Raw genomic sequence first — 22,623 nt, forward strand, 5'->3', positions numbered from 1 at the left:
AAAAGGAAGGGACCTATTTGGGTTAAGCATAACATGGACAGGTGCTATATATGTTTCCTCATTCATTTCTACTAGAGTATCTCGATTTTGACCCACGGTCCTGACCACTTCACTTCTATTCCTGAAGCTGTTTCATGAGCTAAAACTGCTGGTAGTAGTAGAGTTAAGCTGAATTGTGTAATGTCTTTGAGATGTGGACAGATATCCACTGGGGATTAGGTTGAAGTAATTCATTTTCACTTCTGATAAAATTCAAATGTAACCCACGTTTCCAGAAGTGGAAGGCGGCTAATGCATTATCCAATTCTGCCAGTTAGTCTGTCCTGTTTAAAAGGGCACTGTCAACTTAAAAATCATATTAGGTAATTTTTTCACATAAAAGTATTCTTACAGTTGTACCGAAGATAAATTTAACTGAAAAGGATTAGAGAGGGAAAATCTGTATTAGTTTCCGGTTTGCTCACACCATATGCATTTGACAGCCCTTTGTGTTCAGTTAGTTTTACTGTTTCCTCTGTTCAGTGATTCAGTTTCCCCATTGTGTGTGTGTGTGTGTGTGTGTGTGTGTGTGTGTGTGAGAGAGAGAGAGAGAGAGAGAGAGAGAGAAACATGACAGTAAGAAGCATTAAAAAGTGGGGGGAAAGGAAAATGTGTTTGTAAAACAACAAAAATTGGTGGAAACACTTAGCTGCAGGGATAGTATCTGGAATTACTTTTAACGCATTTGAAAAGAACCAGTTCTCAAATTGACCATGCCCTTGGAACATTATTCCATCTTCAATAGGTACTAGCCACTTCAGTCAGCTGATAGCAGAATCACACAAAACAACGTGATGTTTCACCTTCAGAAATGGTATAATAGAAACTGAAGAATAAAGGGAAAAAGGCAAGCTTGAAATGGAGCCCAAGGTTCAAGTGAAAGTTTAAGATGACCTCAAAAAGTTTAACTTATATTTGGAGGTCAGAGGGTGAATGATATAATTGGCCTGATCAGTGGGGAGAATAAGAGTAGTTTGGTCGTTTTGGCAAATTTCTCCTATATTTCCATTATTTTAGCCACAGTTCTCCCTGGTTCCTGTAACAGAGCCAAATTCTGCCCTTCAGTGTGTGTATGGCTCTCCCATTAATGTTAGTCGGAGTTATATACTCACAGCAGAACGTAGAGGGTAACCTTCAGGGGTCTGTTTGCTGTCCCTTTGTGAACAGCTGTTATTGACCTTTATGATATCAACTCTGGGGGAGAATTGGCTTCCATTGACTTTCAGTGGGACTTGTGCTCCTACATTTTTTAGGCATGTTTGAAAATCTGTCCTTCCATTTATACCAAATCAGTAGGAATTACACATACTCAGGCTGTGACTATATTGAGGTTCTTTTGAAAAAACCCTCCCATCTTGGCTTTAGCACCAGCCTAGCTCCACCAGTGCAATCAGTATACTTTGGCTGCTAGAATTTTTACCACAGGGTCATATAGTCCTGCTTACACTGTTAGCGGAGAGTCTTCACTACCACTGCCCATTATTGCTAGCTCTGGCGGAGCTGCAATGGTACTACAACAATGGGGGGAGATTTTCAGAAAAAAAGAAATGTCAGACATGGCCATTGGAAGAATTTAACAGACTTCTTGTGTCTGTTTTTCCATTTGTATGCATGAAATTCACTCTTAAGGACTATGCCATTCATGTGAAGTGAAAAAGAAACACAGAATATCTTTGAATTTAAGAACAGGTAATTCTGTTTCATTGAGGGGAATAATGACACATTATTGTGGGTTATCACTTGTGTCTTTGATTTTATCATCAGACAAACGTTCTGTAATCCACTAGCCTAAAAGTTTGTTCCCAATTCAGTCTGTATAAAGTATTTGTCTTGTGTGGCTAACTGATTTTAAGCTGGGAGTAGCAACACAAAATAACGAGATGCCGTTGTGTTGACCCATGACCATAGCCATACCACTTTCCTTAGATAAGTAGGAGTCAGAGACCAAGCTGAAGATGAGCAAATCATTCAAGTGAGGTGCCTGCTTCATTTCTTCAGTGGATTTGGCAGGGTGACTGGACCTGAATGAAAGGAAGTGGTGATGAGGCGAAGAACAACTTCTCAATTTGATTGTTCTCATGAAGCATTAGGTGAAAAATATTTTAGGAACAGAATGTAAGCAAAGGGCATGTCTATATGGCCCCACATATACGGAGGCGGGGGGTCAGTTACACACTAATTATGCACTAATTATGCACTAGTGTGTTGCTTTAGGACTATATACTATAATGTGAACTAGACAGCTTTTAGTTCATGAATGCAGGGTCTGCATGGGACAGTTACAGTGCAGCACACTAGTGCACACTGTAGTTCTCACCCCAGTTGTCCGAAGTGTGGGGCCATGTAAACAAGCACATAGATACTGTAAACAGCATTAGTAATGATGCCTATACGTAAGGTTTCCATTATAAAACGCTGTTTTCGGTTACTTATAACTTTGCCAGATTTAAACCATCTGGGCTTAACATTTTTCACCTGTCTGCTTCAGGTCACTTGTAGGGGGAGGGGAAAGATTTAGTGTAAGATAGTTTAACCTTTTCCAATAGTGAGGTTAGGAAAAATGTATTTTGCTAATATAAAAAGTTTGTATAAATGTTTCATTGAGAAGCTCTATAAATTCCATGATTTGGAGCAGGGATGTGCCTTTTGCCATCCTCAGGAAAATCCACCCACATTTGGCTGGACATATTCATAGTTTGCACATACTCACTAGAGGTTTCACACACCTAAATTACTACAGGGTTACTATAGACAAAAAGCCTCCTTCATGACATAATACTATTTAATTTCTCTGAATGCCCTCAATAAATTAGGCAGTTGTCCTGTGGAAAAAATAGTATGTGATCATGTAATTAAAATCTGCACATTTTTATGGAACGAAGAAAAAAACACTTCTTTAGCTTGAGGGCTCTTTCTCTCTTGCCAAATTTCAAAGGCTTGTTGCAAGCTATGAAAGTGTAGGAACTTCTTAAAAAAAGGTTGCAAGAATCTTTTACAACTGAAAATGTTATGCAGCCTAAATATAGGGGTTACTACAAACTTCCCCTTTAATACACATGTACACGTACTAGGAAAGTATGAGTGTTTTGATGCGAGGATCAGCCCCTGATGATGGATTTCAAGAGACTGGTAATAACCAGTACATGAAAATAATATGAGACTATTCCCTTAAACATAAATATTATTTACTTAATTTACATGGATTCCCCCTTTTCATACTGTATAGTAAGGGCAGAATAAGCCACTTTGTTGGTACTTATTTCGAAGGGTTCTATACCACACTATAAAAGAAATAGCTGCTATTAATTAAGTTTTGTTGTGTTCTGTTTCAAAGGACCAACTATTATCTCCTTCCTTTTAAAATGTGATAACTATAGTTACAAAATAATCAGAAATATGCCTTATGAAATCATCTGAGAGCAGACAATTTAATTTTAATCACTTCCTATTGCACTGCAATTATTAACTATCATTACATCTTGGCTATATATTATGCACACAACTAGAAATTTACCCGACTACCTGTAACAGATTCTAGGTCTGTATCCCGGATAGTTATTAATTCCAATTAGCATTCCACAGTTCAGGCACCTTGACGCTCCACCTAAGTTCCAACATAATAATTATGTTTATTTTACTTTATATCTTTAGATCCATATAATATGAGGAAATGCTAAATAGCATCTCAGGGAGCTTCGGCGTGTATAGGTAAAAATAAGTGTTCATATTGTCTGATCTTTTGGGTTTGTATTTGCAGTGCATGTATTGGATCCCAGGATCCTTACTGTGGCTGGGACATGGTGATGAAGAAATGCACAACACTGGAAGAAAGTCTGAGCATGAGTCAGTGGGAGCAAAGCATCACTGTGTGTCCAGTAAGTCCAAGAAAATTCATTGACCTCTTAAAGTTCTTGAGTTCATGTGGTTCTCATGAAAACTAGTCACTGTAAGATATGTCAGGCTCAATTATACTCAAATCACATTGCTTTAGGCCTTTCCGCTCAGATGTGGACTGTAAACTTATTTGTTTTTCAGTTCATAGCCAACTAATATGCAGCATGTACAAGAAATTGTTTGCAGTTTTACATGGAGCAGTCAGCTTTCTTCCCCCACTTTGCACATTCCCACTTTGAAGATGAATGTTCACAGAGACGAATTACACCAAAGTGTTGTTCCTTCCAGAATTTTCCCCCACTTTGTACTGTAAAACTTTATTTTAATTAGTAGAAATGTAATCTTGCCCACTGAGGTTTTTATTACTAATTTAAAAAGTCACATAACAGCTTACAAAGTTCACTAATTGAAAAGGTGCTATCTTTCCAGAGACAGAAAGTCAATTGTGTGGATGCTGAAAACCCACATACATAATGACACATGAACAATGATTATAGCAAATATAATATTTATGACTACTCACTTTCATTTGGTTTTTTTAATTTCATGTGGGGTGAATTGACATGTTCTCTCCTTTTAAGTCTAACCTCAACATTTTAATATCAAAATACTCAAAAATATGGAATGAAATAAATAATTAATACAATAATAATAATACTACTAATAAAATTAATAATAATAATAATAATGTTATCATTTAATCTACATTTAGCTGTAATAGTGTGAATGGTGTTTTATAAACAAAGAAAATAATTCTCTTCCCCAAGGAGTTTGAAAACTAATGGCCAGATTCTGTTACCACATAAGTAAGGCACTAATTAGCATCATGGTGGTAGAATGTATCTGTACATTAGATTGAATAAATAAAATATGGGGCATTATCAAAGAATCATAAGTAAGTCCTGAGATGAACAGTGGCAGTTACATAGTCAGTGTGTTAAACCAGAGATGGGGATTCCTCAGAGATCTGTCTAGAACTCTGAGGCTTACAATGCACACCATGGGGGAAAAGATTTCCCAAACCACTTAAGAACTATTCGTTAAATATTCCTATAGAAGTCCTGTGTTGGAGGCGCAGTACAATTTGAGCTATGTGACTGCTGTCCTACAGGCCTTGAATAGCTTCAGTTGCTTGCTTGGCTATTCTGACCCCTGTAGCATGACATCTTCAGGTTGGCAAAGATGAATAGGACTACTGAGTAACCTTGTAGATGTCTCAGTTTCTGCATACCATGGCACATAACAAAACAAAATACTCAACACGTATGCTTGCAGCTGCACATAAATAACAGTAATAAAAAAAAACTAGTTATCCTTAAACATTTGGGGACAGTGTTTCATTGCCAAAAAACATATTTTATACTGCCCCTCAGATCACTAAATATTGTTTTAACAACCCCAATGATTATAATCAAAATAAAATGAAATTAAAAATAAAAACCCAATATAAATAATTGACATATATAGTAATAAATTAAAAATAATTAAATAAAAATTGTTTATAAAAATATTAAAAAATCACTACTTAAACAAAAAAACACACTCCATCTACACCTGTCTACAAAAAAGACTACCAATCAAACCAAAAACCACTAACTCCCTAACAAAACCAGTAAAAAAAACCTGTTCCTATATACAGCCTTCTAAATAACTACTTAACTCTCCAAACTTAATAAATATAATATATTATAATTAATTTTAAAAGTTATATTCAACTAATATATTTATAAAAAATGGGACACATTAAACCTTATTAATATACAGATCAAACATACCATGTTTCACTAGTATTCCTACTAATCACTAAATATCCAATATCAACATCCTGGAGATGGGCATATTTTGATTGCAAACCAAGAAGGGAATCTTGCAGAAGCAATGTGCTGCTTAAATTTAAAATGGTAGTGTGAAAACTTTGGTGCCTATTTTTAAAAAGTAAGTAGTCCAACACAGAACAAAATTGAAAATGTAACAGACATTTTGCATTAAAATAATTGTGTATCCTGGCAAGCTGCAGTAGCTAAAATAATTTTCCACTTTGCTTAGCAACAGTCTCAAGTATAAATTTTTATATGACTTTTATATATTGTATTTACAGAATACTGGCTTAGCTGTGTTGAATGACTGTCTCCTGTAGGCAAATGAGCTATGTATGCCTAATAATTTCCTGCATCTTGTTAATATAATGTTGGAGCAGAATCCAATAGGATATTAGAAGTGCTCTTTCCCTCTTTTTATCCCCCCCTCCTCCAATATTTGAGCAGTCAGTAAAACTAAATAGCTAGAGCTGCTTTTCTGTTTCATTCAAAGGTCAGTTATCCCAACAATGCAGCAGCCACTTCTCCTGATATTGATACTGGATATGGGCCTAACTCTGAGTTGAAACTTGAACACAACAATGTTCTATACCAAATGAAAAGTGTGGCCAGTTGCATTTTAGAGAAACTACCTCCTGGAAGATGGAACCTCTGATTATTCATATGCCTGAAACTACTAAGTAGAGTTTTTCATGAAGGATCTAAAGGCATTACCTGAGATAAAGTTAGTGAATAATCTTCTATGGTATCATGTTCCTCGGGCTCCATGAATGAGTCTAACATGTAGTTTTGCTTTTGATTTATATTTCTCAAGTGGTATTTTAGGTTATTGTTTCAATTTGTGAGAATGCATGAGTCTGTGTGAATATAGATGGTACAATATAATACAATATGCACAAGCAGCTCAGGCTACTTCCTCTTCAAAGTTCTATGTCATTGCTATTTATATAGCACATTATGTCATAGTGGGGAAACCTGTTAAAAAGTAAATCTCTGCATGGGGTCCACTTATAGCCAACCACGGAAAGTAATCTGCGTGACTTCACCAAAGAAAATTGCTTCCTACATATTAAGCAACAAAGCAAAAACATGTTATTAATGTGAACACATAATATGTATCTCCTCATGAAAATCATGTCAAAATATTAGAGACCCAGCAAACTATACAAAGGCAAGTGCAAAGAGAGATAGTATATTTCCCCTGAGAGAAAAGAACAGACGGTAGGGAACCCACCAGAAGCACTTTTCACTTGAGGAGGCGTTGGCATAGATTTAGCCCCCAAACTCGGTGATTTCACCCCAGAGAACAAGAAACAGAAGAGGTTGTTGACTGTCTGAAGATATAGAGTTCCTCAGAGTGCAGGCCAGCACAAAACAAGAAGAGGAGCCATTTGGAGGTGTGCAGAGAGCATCACAAGACATATAGATAGCAGAGAAAAGAAAAGCCATGTGGCCGGATGCAATTCATCCAAGGATGCTGAGGGAGTTGGCTGATGTGATTGCAGAGCCATTGGCTATTATTTTTTAAAATGTGTGGTGATCGGAAGAGGTTCCGAAAAATTTTAAAAAAAACATATATAGTGCCCACCTTTGAAAAAGGAAAGAAGGAGGAACCGAGGAACTACAGGCCAGTCAGCCTCACCTCAGTCCCCAGAAAAACCATGGAGCAGGTCCTCAAGGAATCCTGTTTGAAGCACTGGGAGAAGAGGAAGGTAATCAGGAACAGTCAGCATGGAATTCACCAAGGGCAGCTCATGCCTGACCAACCTGATTGCCTTCTATATTGAGATGACTGGCTCTATGGATGTGGGGAAAGCAGTGGACATGATATACCTTGACTTTAGCAAAGCTTTTGATAAGGTCTCCCATAGAGTTCTTTCCTGCAAGTTAAAGAAGTATGGGTTGAATGAATGGCCTCTAAGGTGGATAGAAAGCTGGCTAGATCATTAGGCTCAATGGTTAGTGATCAACGGCTTGATGTCTGATTGGCAGCCGGTATCAAACGCAGTGCTTCAGGGGTTGGTCTTGTTCAACATCTTCATTAATGATTTGGTGGATGGGGTGGATTGCACCCTCAGCAAGTTTGTAGATGACACTCAGTTGCAGGGAGTGGTAGATATGCTGGATAGTAGGGATAGGATACAAAGTGACCTAGACAAATTAGACAATTGGTCCAAAAGAAATCTGATGAGGTTCAACAAGGATAAGTGCATTGTCCTGCACTTAGGCCGAAAGAATCCCATTCACTATTACAGTCTAGGTACCAACTGGCTAAGCAGCAGTTCTGCGGAAAAGGACCTCGGGATTACAGTGGACAAGAAGCTAGATATGAGTCAACAGTCTGCCCTTGTTGCCAAGAAGGCTAATGGCATATTGGGCTGCATTAGTAGGAGCATTGCTAGCAGGTCGTGGGAAGTGATTATTTCCGTCTATTTCGGCACTGGTGAGGCCTCATGTGGAGTATTGTGTCCAGCTTTGGGCCCCCCATTACACGAAGGATATGGACAAATAGGAGACAGTCTAGCAATGAAAATGATTAGGGGCCTAAGGCTTATGATTTATGAGAAGAGGCTGAGGAAACTGGGCTTATTTAGTCTGAAGACAAGAAGAGGGAGGGTGTATTTCATAGTGGCCTTTAGCTACCTGAAGAAGGGTTCCAGGGAGGATGGAGCTAGGCTGTTCTCAGTGGTGGCAGATGGCAGAACAAGGAGCAATGGTCTCAAGTTGCAATGGCAGTGGCCTAGGTTGGATATTATGAAAACGTTTTTCACTAGGAAGGTGGTGAAGCACTGGAATGGGTTACCCAGGGAGGTGGTGGAATCTCCATCCTTAGAGGTTTTTAAAGCCCAGCTTGACAAAGCCCAGGTTGGGATGATTTAGTTGAGGATGGTCCTTCTTTGAGCAGCAGGTTGGACTAATGACCTCCTGAGGTCCTTTCCAACCCTAATCTTCTATAATTCTATTATTCTAAATAAAGGGGAGCCAGGGATAAGAAGAAACTGTTGGTGGGAAAGAGAGATAAGGAAAGTAAGGCACCAGAGGAAAGAAGGGTGGAAGATGGAATATAACCAAATCAGAGAAAAAGTAAATGTCTTCTTCCTGGTTTTGCTGGCCTGCACTCTGAGGTAGGTCAGAACACAACTTTATGGTAAAAGCATTACACTGGTGCTGGTGAGAGCTGCATTTGGCACTCAGGTTACTAAATTTTCATTTAATGTATCCATAGTCCCACATTTGACTTTATTTTTCTATAGACACGTGGGGGTCTAACTTATCATATGAGTGTTGTCTTGTGAAATGTGTAGGTGAGGCAGCAGGGAAGATGCTCTGATACATACATCATGGAAAATTAAGCAGCAGAGATGGTTTCACAGCTCTGACACTAATTAGATTGGGGACATGTTATCTGTTTTATGGAATACAGACTCTTCCAACCCGCATCGTAAGAGAACGAGCACAATTGACATTTAACAAGAAATAACTATTTCCTGTTTGTGAAAAATAACAATGCACACACTGTATTATAGCATGTTATTTTCAATAAACATGTGTCAGCAGTATGCTGAATTGATAGATTGTAGTTGTATCAGTCACAGCTGCCAGAAAATAAACTTGTCTGTTCTGTGGGGTAGTACTGTATGTGAATGATGGATCTTGAAAAGTGTTATTAATAGTTAAATTATGGACTCTTTTAGCAGAGTGGCTGGAGATCAGCCAGAGATGCAGTGAAAACATCTTGCCTGCTGTAATTAAATCTCTTATATCTTCTAATTATCTGTGAAAATTATACTTCCTTTCTTTCCCTCCCCCACTCCATTTAGAGTGAAATGATATCCATTGTTCATGCCAGGTAGTCAAGGAAGTCACCTTTCCATGTGATTCATAGCAGTTCTGACAGTTTTATTCACAATTCAGTGTAGAAACATATGTAAGGGCATTAAGTTCTGCTACGTTTCCTCCCTTATTCCCCAGTTAAAACAAAATATGACTAACTTCTTCAGGCTTTTTTTTTTTTTGTATTTGTTTTGGGGGGATCTATGTACTATTTAGCTATATCATTATTATTCATTTGTATTACTGTAGCTGTTATAAAATAAACAGCAGGATATTATTCAGGGGGACAAGTCAGTATGCCACGTTTATTGTGAATACAAAGATTTCAAAAAGCAATTGCCTGCACACACGCGTACGCACACACACACACACAAAGATAAAGATACAAAGATATCTACAAAGATAAAATATAGTTACCAGCCTCTGTTGCCATGTTAGTCTACTGGCCAGGTGGCTAAGACACGAGGGAGGGAGCAGGGGTCTGCCGGTGCGAACCAATGCGCCTGGAGGATGATTGTAGAACCAAACCCAAAGTCCTCATCTTTTCATCCCCTTTTATAGGGGTACGCTCTTATGCCACACTGTGGGTTCTGCTTCGTCATGCTGCATCTGCATCCTGATGTGATTATCAATTACCCATGTTTTGCAAGCATGACCATTGTTGTTGTTTATCACAGTTCGTCTTGTTTTTGTCCTTCGAGGTGAACACTAGGGTCATCAGGGTAGGCAGTCTTTGGCCGTCTGGGTCATGAATCTTCACTCCCTTGAACATCCGAGGCTGGCGCCTTTCTCCATCACTCCCTAGTCTCACATACACACATCACTCAATCATCTATTCACACACTAATTTCTTAACATTTACTTAAAACTTATAACTGGAAGATGCAAGTGTCCTTCAGAAACAATAACATTTCTTTTTATCTAAAACGTTCTCTACTATTACAAAATACCATCATTTAACACTGGATCTTTCTGTTTTAGAACATTTGCTGATGTTACTTTAAACATTGATCTTAAAACATATGTACTTCAACAATAACAATAATTTCACAGGATGATCTTTGGTAACTTTACAAACAGGAGAATCAATGACCAGATGTTAGTTTCGGACAACTTATCAATAGTGAACAGATCACCCTACATACTCAAAATGCAAAGCCTCACAGAAACTGCTGTGGTGGTTTGTCACATACCGAAAGAATAAGGGTATTTCACATAGAATCAATATAACAGAATCAAACTTTGGGCCTACAGCACCATGGCATCCTGCTAGTAGACCAGGATCCCAGTAAGCCAGGTGCTGTACAAACATAGAACAAAAAATTGTTTTCTTGAGTCTACAATGCAACTTTTCTAATCCTTTAATCATTCTCTACTAAAGAGTACATTCATCTAGAGAGCTAAATTCTTAATATCCATCATCAATTTCAAGAAAGGTTCCAGTAGCAATCAAATCTGATGAAATCTAGAGTTAACGCTGTTTCTTTTAATTAGACAATTCCTGGTTAAATATATAATTACAGATATCTTATTCACATAGATTTTAAACTGCATATTGGAAGAATTATTCAACACCATAAAACAGCTTGATCCTCCTCCAGATTAAGACAGTGGGATTAGACTTCAGTGGGAACAGGGATGGGGCCTAAAATAAAGTTTTATGCTTTTTCATTTTTATTGTTTTTATAGCTGTTTTCCCCATATATAATGTATATATTTAAAATCACAATCCGGTTCCCCAGGAAGTGGAACTATTTGTGATGGTTCTTTCTTTAAAATGTATTTTTATAAATATCAAAACTACTAATCATTAAGATTCAGCATAAATTTAACTGGAATCTATCCCTTGACCTTTATCCTCTATTGCTTCCTCCTTTCAATCTAAAGTCATATTTTTTGCAAACATTCTTGCTTATTCTATTTTGCAATCAGTGTCTTAGACCAAATGACAGCAGAGTTCAGGAGAAATGGGAAATACTTTCACTCAGAAGATAATTGAGAGAATTGGACTATAATTCCTGTTCTATAGAATTCTTTTCAAAGACACCAGTGATATTGGCTGGTTATTATTATTATTATTATTATTATTATTATAGAAGTGTCAAAAGGCTCCAATCAGATTGAGGCTCCATTGCCATGGTCACTATACAAATGCAAAAAGAGGATTTATAGTCTAAAAGGGTGAGATCCTTTTGAGAATGACTCCAGTGGTGGCTCTAAATTTTGAATAGTTGAAGTTCAAACTTCAATATGTTGCACAATTAAGAAGTTACATCAAAAGGGACCTCTGTTAATTGTTCTGTTGTCTTACTATAAGCCTTGTCTTTCTGCTTTTTTATCTTCTAGACCAGGAATTTGACTGTGGATGGGAATTTTGGAATGTGGTCACAATGGAAACCCTGTACGCACGCTGATGGTACCAGTGTTGGTACCTGCCTCTGTAGAACTCGCTTGTGTGACAATCCAGCTCCAGAGTGTGGAGGCTGGCAGTGCGAAGGACCTAGTATGGAAATTGCCAACTGCTCCAGGTACATCAGACATTCGCAAGACACAAATAGATCCTATAGGATATCTTTTATAAATATATTAATAATAAACCACATTTTAACCAATATTTTTTAAACCTAGTCCTCAACATTTCTATTCTTTCTTGAATATGAAACTGCTTATGATGATAGCCATAGTAGCATGGGACAGAAGTAACCTCTCAGACTTTGCTGGGAGGGAGAACCGGCTGAGTGGGAAATATTAACTTCAAGTTTTGTGAAAAATATTTAAGTTGACCACAATTAACATTCAGAACAAAAATATAGAAAAAAAATCAGTGTATTAGGTGACATCCACAATTTAAGGCCCAGCATTTATTAATTTATCAGGGCACAGAGATACTTTGGCAGGACCAGTAAGCATTTTTAAGCATTAATTCTGGTCCAGTGATCAGAAAAAATACATTTTGAGGCCTGAGTCCAAGGCATTACAACCTTTAGCACTACCTCCACTGTATCCTGTGCTGGTAGCATAACATCCTGATCTGTGGGCCACCAAGTCTGCTCTGCACAGACACTTTTCCATCCCAGCACACCCACCTGACCCCATACAGAGACAGAATACGAAAGCAGATCATTTTTCAATCTAAGCTTACAAACAGAATGTGTACAGTTTTGGCAAAGTTAGAGGGTGTAGGATTGGCAGATGTGGGTGGACAACTGGTGACAGTAAATGAAGTGAGGCTCATTTGATCTGGAGCTCACATTTCAAACATTGTTTGCACCTAACTCTCAAGTTGAAACTTGTTAAGTGGTCTGTTCTGTTCATTTCCAGTAGTTCCTTCTTTCGTCACTTTCTATAGTCCACTACTTATGCTACTAACTCAGCCCTGGTCTACATTTACCTGGAGATTCGGCGGCAGTCGACGGGAGTTTTGCAAACTACGCAGAGTAGCTTGTGTAACTCACGTCGATTGCTGTGCTTCCCTTCTGCACGGTGTCTTCACTGCGCTGCGTCGACGCAGGGCTCCGCTACTTGAGGGGGTGCTTTTACTCAGTCGACTTCCTGATCGATTGAGCGGGTCTACACTGGCCACTCAATCGATCCAGAAAGATCGATCTGGCGGTGGCGACTTTGCTGCCGTCAGTATAGACAAGCCCTCAATAGCAAATATTTAACTTTCAAATCACCTCATGATATTTTTGCATGAATCAGAGCAGTTATTATCCTGCCTGTAACGGTACACAAAATGATTCCAGCTGATATAAGATGCAGTAATGAATCTGAGTGTAAATAGCCAAGATAAATCAATTTGGTGCTATAATGTGATTGGCACCTGCCTCTCACAAACACCACCCTGGTCAATTGAGTGTGCCTTCAGTTTCTTAGTTCTTGGAACGGGGTCAGGACCCATCACTCGCGAGCACCCCGTGGGGTCGATGGTTTCTTTGGCAGGTCTTCAGTGACTCAGCTCTCCGGCCAAGTCACACACTGTCTTTAAGTGGAACAATCAAGCCCCTTCTGGGGAATACAGCCTTTACCTTCTCCTGGCCCTAGTATGGGGCTGTACTCCCAGGACTTCTTTCTGGAGACATTGTGTTCTTTAGTAGTCCAACAGGGCCTATCGCGGTACCCTCAATTGGTGTGTCCTTTTTGGCAGTCATCACTGGGCTCAATCTCTCAGTCTTTAACCAGTCCAACAGGGCCCGTCACAGTACCCTTGCTTCATCTGGCTAGGTTCTGGACTTGCTCTCACTGCGCTGTCCATAGTCCTATTGCTCTTTCAGCCAGCCAGGAACCCAGTCTTCTGTCATCCAGCTCCAGGCAACAACTGACAACTCTAGCTCTGTTGCTCTTTTTTATATGGCCCTCCTGGCCCCTGGCCACTCCAGCAACCTCTCTGATTGGCTGCTCCCCTGCAGCCATTCTATGCCACTTAGAAGACTTCCCCTCTGCTCCTCTCTAGGACAGGGTGTGGCAAGACCCTGAGGTCTCCAGTAGGGGGCCTTTGGACCTAATCCATCCCATCACAATGCTTATAGCTAATGGTAAAGTAGAGAAGTGTGAGAAGATGAGGATAAGGATACTATATAGAGGAATACTCGGAGGCTCACCACCGATACTATCATAGTCATTCCCATGCTAACATTACATTTTCTCATTTGCATAACCACTCATACTAATAATTGATTTTCAGAGGTACTGTACTGGACACTCCAAGTTTTTGGTTTCAATACATCTTGAAATCATGCCATTAATACTAATCCTTACAGTAATAAGCCCTTTTTTTCTGTCCACAGTCGGTTGCAATGAAACCTGATTTTTTTTGGGCAGCCATTTCCTGTGGTGTCAAATTCTGTGTCCATTAAAACAAGGGAATATTCATGCAATGCTCAAATAACAATAAAACCAGATTTGTAATATTAATAAAAGTTAGAACTACACAGTTTTGGCCAGCTATTGAAATGATCTGACAAGTGCAACATTTTCATCTTGTTGTATTATTGAACCAGTTTAGATTTTAATTTTTAAATCATTCCCCAATAGAGTAAGACAATTTATATTATGTTAACTGTAACATTCTTTTAAAATGTTTATAATGAAATCTCAAGAGCATAACATCATTGAGTTTGATTTTTGTTAGATTTCTTATTTTTACTAACAATTTTCAGGTGTAAAACCGCCTATGGAAACTGCTATAATGCATCAGTTTCTTTACGGTTTAAAATTTCTATCCAGACATTTGGTATGATACTGTTCATACTGTAGTCAATAAGAGTTAGCCATTGACTTAATGGGAACATGTCTGTGCCTTCTAGGGATTACAGGTATAAGATATCCATATTGATTGTGTTAGTTCTATCAGCACCTTTTGGTACCCTTACCTATAAGGTATTATTACCTTACTTGAGGACTTTGTGGAAGTTCTGAGTTCATGTAATTGGTTCATCTTGAAACTTTTATTTCTCCTGGAACTTGATTTTTTTTTCCTTTTTCTTGTTTTAAATTGATCTTTTTCTTTTCAGAAAAGGAGAGGAGTGAAGTTTTTAACCTTCCCTAAAAGCATGCTATAAATAATATGGACCTTGTAATCTACTTAGCGCAATATGTAATTCAAAATTTTCTCAAAAAGTTGATGTGGAAATTTAAATATTACATTTATCCAGAATGAATTAACTGAGGAAAATTGAATTCCATTTTCTGTTATTAGAGTTTTATATTCTGAAATAATACAGGAGAATGTCAGATTGCCTGTATCTTCCTCCCTATAATGTATATAAGCAAATGACATATGTCATTTAATTTTATAAAAACTAAAGTAAATGCTTATGATGGTGGCAATGAATTTGTTTAAAAGTTGGAAGTGTGAGTTTTTTTTAAAAAAATATTTTTATTTATATATTTGTATTCAGTTTTCAACAGTTTTCAGCCTAAATAATGATCAGTATATACATTGGTTTGATCTGCATGTGGACTATTAATAAGAATATTAAAGGTGAAAGGACTAATCACTATTGTTTAAAAAAATAATAATATATCTTAGAGAGATTAAACAAAATGTATATGTTAAATCCAGTGGGAATAGTAATATTACATAAACCCAGTTTAGGGGAGATTGTTCTCTAGAAGTATTTGCAGTGAAATTCCAATATCCTGTGGTCAAATACCAGAATTGTCGAAGCAGAATAAAAGCATTTATAGTTTTCTGATGTGTTTGCTTGTGATGATAAGGGGGCAGCCCTGGGTCTCACTTCCGGTTTTTGTCTTATGTTCCTAAAAGTTCATGCTTCAAGGTTTCATTTGGCCAACTGCAAGCATCAAGAAGGGTCCTCCCATCCCATGCATTTTGTTTTCTTTTTTTTAATCTTCCTCTGAACCTTCAGGGATGAGATGTGACATTGGATGGGGTGGGCAAAGGCTCTGAGGTAGCACTGAGCATTTTCTGTCTCAGGTGCTTGGCTGGCTAGTTTTTGTTCACATGCTCAGGGTCTAAATGATCACCGTATGTGCAGTCGGGAAGGAATTTTTCCCCAGGTCAGACTGGCAGTGTCCTTGAGAGGTTTTCACCTTCTTCTGCAGCAGGTGAGTGCAGGTCACTTGACAGGATTACTGGTATATCTCACTTACTCATTTCTCTGCAGTTATGGGTGTTTCAAGCACTGGTGCACTTTGGTTCCTCCTATTCTTGGCCTGTTGCACATAATAGTCTGCTCTCTTGTAGGCTATAATATTTAGATCTATTTTCAGTTGTTGAATTTAGTGTGTGGATGCTGGATCGTGTTGGAGAGCTGTCAGATTAGATGATCTGGTGGTTTCTTCTGGCCTTAAACTCCATGATTCATAACTTCTTACATAGTCAGATTATAGGGATTTCTGTGGGTTTGTATTTGTTTGTTCATTGGGCCCATTTTAGCAGTATTACATAATATAGATCAGGTACAAACTAGGGGGAAAAACAAGTAACAGAGGAACTTTTTTTTCTACCAGGTATTCTTTTGGAAGTTTAACTCCATGAAGAATTAACTATCTCTGCGGGTATTAATGGGCCAAATTCTGTTCTCAGTTACACCCATGCAGCCACTCACTATATATATAACAGATGACAGAGCCTAGGCTTTTTATTGTACTAGAAATGGAGGCTGGACTCCATGGACTTCCTGGTCACCCTGCAGTACCACCTGTGGAATTGGTTTTCAAGTCCGCCAGCGTTCGTGCAGCAATCCAACTCCTCGACATGGGGGCCGTGTATGTGTGGGACAGAACCGTGAAGAGAGGTGAGTTACCTTTTTTGCACTTCCTGTTTTAATTATTTCCATTCAGTTTCATGTTACATTTTTCCCTTTACCTGCCTTCTCTTACCTTTTTTTTTTTTTTTTAGTCTCACTACCACCTTTTACTACAGTTATTATTAGCAAAGACATGTGCTTCAGCAATGCGTTCAGTTTTCATTTAACCGAGTCCTTCCCAAACCAGCTGAGCCCCCAGCAGTGCCAGGCAGCTGATTGTGCTGAGGCACTCCTCTTTGGTATCCCTCAAGACTTTGAAAATTGATGACACTGTGTTTGACCAGACTCAAAATGTGCAATTCAGAGTAAAGTGTTATAAAGTCCCAGCACTGTATTACTAGTGGACTGAGTTCAATTTTTGTACTTTAAATAAAATTAAGCAGCAATACAGCAAGTGGGAAAGTTTCAAGGGTTTTGTTTGTATTTAATAAATGTACACCATCTTGGAATCAAATATGTTCTTAGTAAGTACAGGTGAAATTGTTTGTGTGTATATTAACCTCTCAACAGTTCAAGTCAGTTTTTAACTCAGTCTTTTATTTCACAGTTCATTGCTTTGCACAGTACTATATGTTTTGTCATACCATCTCAAAATGTACAGTTTGGGTCTCTGATTCCATCACTCACACATCTGAGAGACTCCAATTTATTATTAACTTCCATGAATCCCAACAAAGAAATTAAACATTTATTTTATATAGACAGACTATTGCATTGAGATGTATTATCTTGTTTCCAGGAGCATCCTGTCACCTGCAGAAGAAACAGCAAGCAGTAACACAATTATATAACAGTGTTAGAATTCTGAGTACATGAGCCATCATGTACTGAAAAATGTATAGGGATCTGTTATTTTCTTTGATGCATGCTTAAAATTTGCATTAGTGTTCCTGTAAGGTATAATCACACAACCAGGGGAGAACAGATTACATAGTGATATTATTCAGTAGTTTTTGGTATATTGCCTTCAGATCAAGAAAGGAATCAGTTTTTTTCCCAATGAATCAGCATCTTTCCAGTGATGAAGATAATGAGAAAAATTAGATAGCAACTTTACCATTTCCTGTTACCATGTCATTTCAGTGGGCCAATGTTGCATCACACATATTCATATATTTCTGTATTCATAGAAATTCTAGGGCTCTGCCCATGTAATGCAAAACTTAAAGGATGAGTGTCCTAGCAAAAGTGTACACTTCCTGCAGTTTAAGAGCCAGGCATATCTACTATTCTTTGGTCATAAAGGCCAAGATGTTGATATGCTTTAAAACACTCTAAGCAGATTGGTCATCCAAGCAAAAAACTGCCCCCCAGCAAATATGGAGCTATGACTAAAGGCTGGGAGAGAGCTATGAGATTTAACACCAGTTATCAGTTTTCTTGAGCTGACAGGTCAGTACGTCTCATGAGTGAGTTTATATTAGAAAGGAGTTGAGATTTGAGTAAAATCCACAGGTGGCATTTTGGTAAGTATTATGTCATTTTTGTATCTTAATTATAACATGGATTAAAGGATCAATAGGCGTTTTAAAGAATGAATAATCATAGATATAGAAAATAAGAAATGGTTTAAGTGAATCAGATATCAAAAGTTCACTATTGAGACACTAGATACCTAGAAAAGCACATTGTAAAAAGGGCAATGATACAGGGGATAACTTCAGAAAATAAATAATAATAAATCGTAAGGACCAGATGGTGATATTGAAGAGCTTTGAAGGTTCAAAAGATTGAAGTAGTTGAGTTACTTAAAAGAAAAAAGTAACATAATTTGTAAAGCTTCTTTTCCAGAAGACTGAAGTATAACCTATCTTGATTCCCTAGGACCACTTCGGTGCCAGGAAGTGTAATTGAGGAAATTATTTTAGAGATATAATGCATCTTGAAGGGCAAAATATACTAAGGACAACAGTGTTAGGTTTTGTAAAAGTAAGGTTAGGTTTTGTAAAAGTAAAACTGCTTTTCTTGCCTCTTAGAATTTGTTGAGTTGACAAAACAGTGATTACAGGAGAACCAGAGGATATAATGGGCTGGATTTACCATTGCTTAACTCTAGTACCAACTGTGTTACACCTGCATAAAACTGGAATAATGCATTGTTAAATCAGGCCCAATATGTTTAGGAGTGCTGAGCAAATAATTCACAAATAACAATTTACTTTGAAAGTCTAGCTTCTTTCCTGCTTCCAGAACATCAGCAAGGAAATCATGATTTCCCCAGGTTTACATATTGAAATTATTTGACAAATGTTCCGTGTCTTTTTAACCGTATTACTTCATTACAACCAGTTCCATGTCTGAATTCATTATTCAAGCTGTATTAGTTAGTTGCAGTTCATCAGATAATTCACAAAGTATTGTTTGTGTCCTGACTGTACAAATACACAATCACTTCAACTTCAAATACTTATGCATGTAAATACAAAACTCAGTTTCCACAAGTATTTGCAAACAACTTTGAAACAGGTTTTCTATGAACATTTGAGCTCATAAAATTCCATTGTGTGAAAAATTCCATAGAAAATAAACACAAAAGAGGCATGAGCATGACTGATGCTAACTTACTTACAAGTCTGAGTGAATATTAAATTAAAAAATATCCTGCTCAAGTATTTATGGCCAGATTTTTCCCTCAGTGACACCCATAAAACCTCACAAAATCCCTAATCTGCAGAGATTTAAACACATCATGCTTAAATTTATGTATGTGGGAATGTAGGATGTTGGAATCTCTATCCTTAGAGGTGTTTAAGGCCTGGGTTGATAAAGCTTTGGTTGGGATGATTTAGTTGGTGTTGGTCTTGCTTTGAGCACGGGGTTGGACTAGATGACCTCCTAAGGTCCTTTCCAACCCCAATATTCTATGATTCCATGTGAGTATTACCTTTTAAATTAGTGGGACTACTTATCAGTTTAAAGTTAAACACAGGGGTCATTGCATGACTTGGGGCTCAAGTGGAAGAATGAAAATTTGGTTAAAAGTTAGGAACTTAGGCCAGGTCTACACTACAGACCTATATCAGTATCACAACATCACTTGGGTGTGAAAAATCCGCACCCCTGAGTGACATAGTCATACCGACCTAACCTCCTATGTAGACACTGCTATGTCGATGGGAGAGCTTGTCCCTTCAACATAGCTACCATCTCCTGAGGAGATGGATTAACTACACCGACAGGAGAAGCTCTCCCATTGGCATAGGAGCGTCTTCACATACAGTGCTACAGCGGCGCAGCTGCACCTTTGTAGTGCTGTACATGAAGAACAGCCCTAAGAATAGGACTACATGGCCAATCTTAGTATACAGAGAAGTTGATAATACAGATGCTGTTCAGTGTATTTAGAAACAACATGGAGAAGGAGTGAGAGTAGGGTTGTGGCAACATTTGCTGACAATAGATTATTTTTAACCAAAACACGAGAGTAAAGCATCCTGATGAATTCCTGAAGGGCCTCAGAAATAGCCTGGTTATTTTTTGAAGACAGTGGAAACTCTTCTAGATTCAATGTATGGTGTTTCTTCTTCAATCCTCGGTTGTGTGGAAAGGTTTCTACCCATCCCCCTGTGTTAGAGGATGGAGGATCAATTCATTAAGCCTACAGATTTCTCCTTCTGTCCTTCCACTAACTCCCATTGTTCCCCCTGCCCCCTTGACAGCCCAGCTCTTACAGGAGCCAAGTTGCCAAGGTATCTCTTACCACTAACTCCCCACAGAAAATTAGGGATGATGGAAGGGAGGTGTAATGGGGTGGCACCCACATATCATAAGCACCCCCTTGTTCAGATGTATGTTTGTATCTCTTTCAGTCTGTGGTGACCCCTTCTGGCAGTTTTTCTGGAGGTTGTTAGTGACTCAGCCCTCTGGCCGAGTCACACACAGTCTGTATGGAACACACAGAGACCTCTAATGGGGTAGTAGTCCAACAAAGTCTTTAAGCACTCCTGGACCTTGTAGGGGGCTGTGCCCCCAGGGCTTCCTCCCTGGAGACTCTTCACCCCCTCTGGTCTGGTCTGACTCCAGATCTCTAGTTGGGCCTCTTAACAGTTCAGATCCCCTTCAGGGGGTTTATCACTATCCATTTGTAGGCCACTTCCCCAGTGGCTTATGAGAGGGACCCGGGCCCACCCATTTCTCCAGGCTCCAGCCCAGGGATCCTATGAATAGAAGCCACCCGCTGCATCCCTTTGACCACTCATGATGCTGCTACATTTCCCTGGCCACTTCCTCGCAGCCCTTTCATGTATGCTTCACCCTTTCCATTGGGCATACATCAAGTCCAAGCAGCCAGCCAGGAGCTCCCTCTTGCTCCCCTGGTCTCTGGCAGTAATTGTTCTGTCCATGGTTCTACAGACCCTTCAGCCCACCAAAAAGACCAGGCACGCTCCTCCAGCTCCAGGCAACAACTGACTATTGCTGTATCCTGCAGCTCCTTTTATATGGCCCTCTGGGCATTGATTGGCTGCTTCTTCCACAGCCTTTCTACACAGCTTGGAGGACTCACCTCCACTGCTTCTTTCTGAGATGGGCATAGTAGGACCATGAGGCCTCCTGGAGTAGGCTGCTGGGCCCAGAACATCCTGTCACAGGAGTCTTCACCATGAATGAGGAATCCAGTCAGGTTACTTCAGTGAAGGTCAGAAGAAGAGAATCTAACAAAATTTGGTCGCTTCCTACCCTCCCCCTTTCTGCCCACACCTATGGATCTGGATCCCAACGGAGGAGTTTCTGGAATGTGAAGAGACAGGGTTGAGTATGCTGCAGAGCCAGCTTACCCTACATTGTTCCTAAATCCATAGGTTTCAGCTCCTCTCTACTTACAGAAGACAGTGGGGAGCGTGGGGTTAAAATATGATAATCAAACTGCCTGTACACAAGTGCAAGGTAACAACTTTAGAAAGTTCCAGAGGAGTAGCCGTGTTAGTCTGTATACAGCAAAAACGAGAGTCCTGTAGCACCTTAAAGACTAACAAATTTCTGTGGGCATCTGACGAAGTGGGTTGCAGCCACGAAAGCTTATGCCCACAGAAATTTGTTAGTCTTTAAGGTGCTACAGGACTCTTGTTGTTTTAACTTTAAAAAGGAATAATTAAACTCACTTTCATGCACGGGTACATTCTGGATTGTCAGAACAAAGATCTAAGCATGGGCATGGACAGGTCAACAGAAACATCTACTCAGTCTTGGTCAAAAATGAAGGAATAAGTGAATGGTGAATAAGAAGTTAGGGTCTGTTAAGAAAGGATAGAGAATAATATGGATGTTGTTGTCAATGTTCTTTTTACTAAATGCATTTAGTGTCAATGATTTCCTTTAAAAATGACATAGTAGGTCTAGAACAAATCAACATAAAGGCAATGAAAATGACCGGAGGTATAGGAGTTGCTTATGTAGGAGAACGGGTTTGAAAAAGCCCGGGAAGTAGCATTGAAGGAGAACTGTAAGAGTGGATATTGCTGCCCCTTTTGGCCCACGCAGTTAGCCAATATTTGGGGCCTTGAGAGTTGTTTCTCTTTGGAGAAGAAGTTGATGATCCAAATCAGATATTTCTTTAGGTCAATCCTGTTTATTTACAAAGAACGTCCAAAGTCCTGTTTCTCTGAACACAGCAGGATCAAACAAGGGGCTGTGTCCTTGCTCACAGTAGGGCTGTACCATCAGTGCTTCTCTGGCTGTGTCTTGGCTTTTTGCTGACACAGACACACATGGCCCCTGAGTTTGCAGTCAGTCCCAGGGAAAACCCCTCTGACCCCAGTAGCTCAGCT

At 38.9% G+C, this 22,623-nt stretch overlaps 1 protein-coding gene across 3 annotated transcripts in view; it reads left to right on the forward strand.

Moving 5' to 3' along the window:
- SEMA5A (semaphorin 5A) overlaps positions 1 to 22,623 on the forward strand; it is a 546,230-nt gene that overhangs the window by 403,143 nt on the left and 120,464 nt on the right. For all 3 annotated transcript variants that reach the window (XM_067529505.1, XM_067529521.1, XM_067529514.1), the window contains exons 12-14: positions 3,797 to 3,914; positions 11,931 to 12,112; positions 16,703 to 16,846. In XM_067529505.1, the coding sequence (XP_067385606.1) occupies positions 3,797 to 3,914; positions 11,931 to 12,112; positions 16,703 to 16,846 (444 nt within the window). The remainder of the gene's footprint in view (positions 1 to 3,796; positions 3,915 to 11,930; positions 12,113 to 16,702; positions 16,847 to 22,623) is intronic.

This window comes from Emydura macquarii, unplaced genomic scaffold, assembly GCF_026122565.2.
Source record: "Emydura macquarii macquarii isolate MOO-44397 ecotype Brisbane River unplaced genomic scaffold, CSIRO-AGI_Emac_v2 contig_320, whole genome shotgun sequence".
Lineage (NCBI taxonomy): Eukaryota > Metazoa > Chordata > Testudines > Chelidae > Emydura > Emydura macquarii.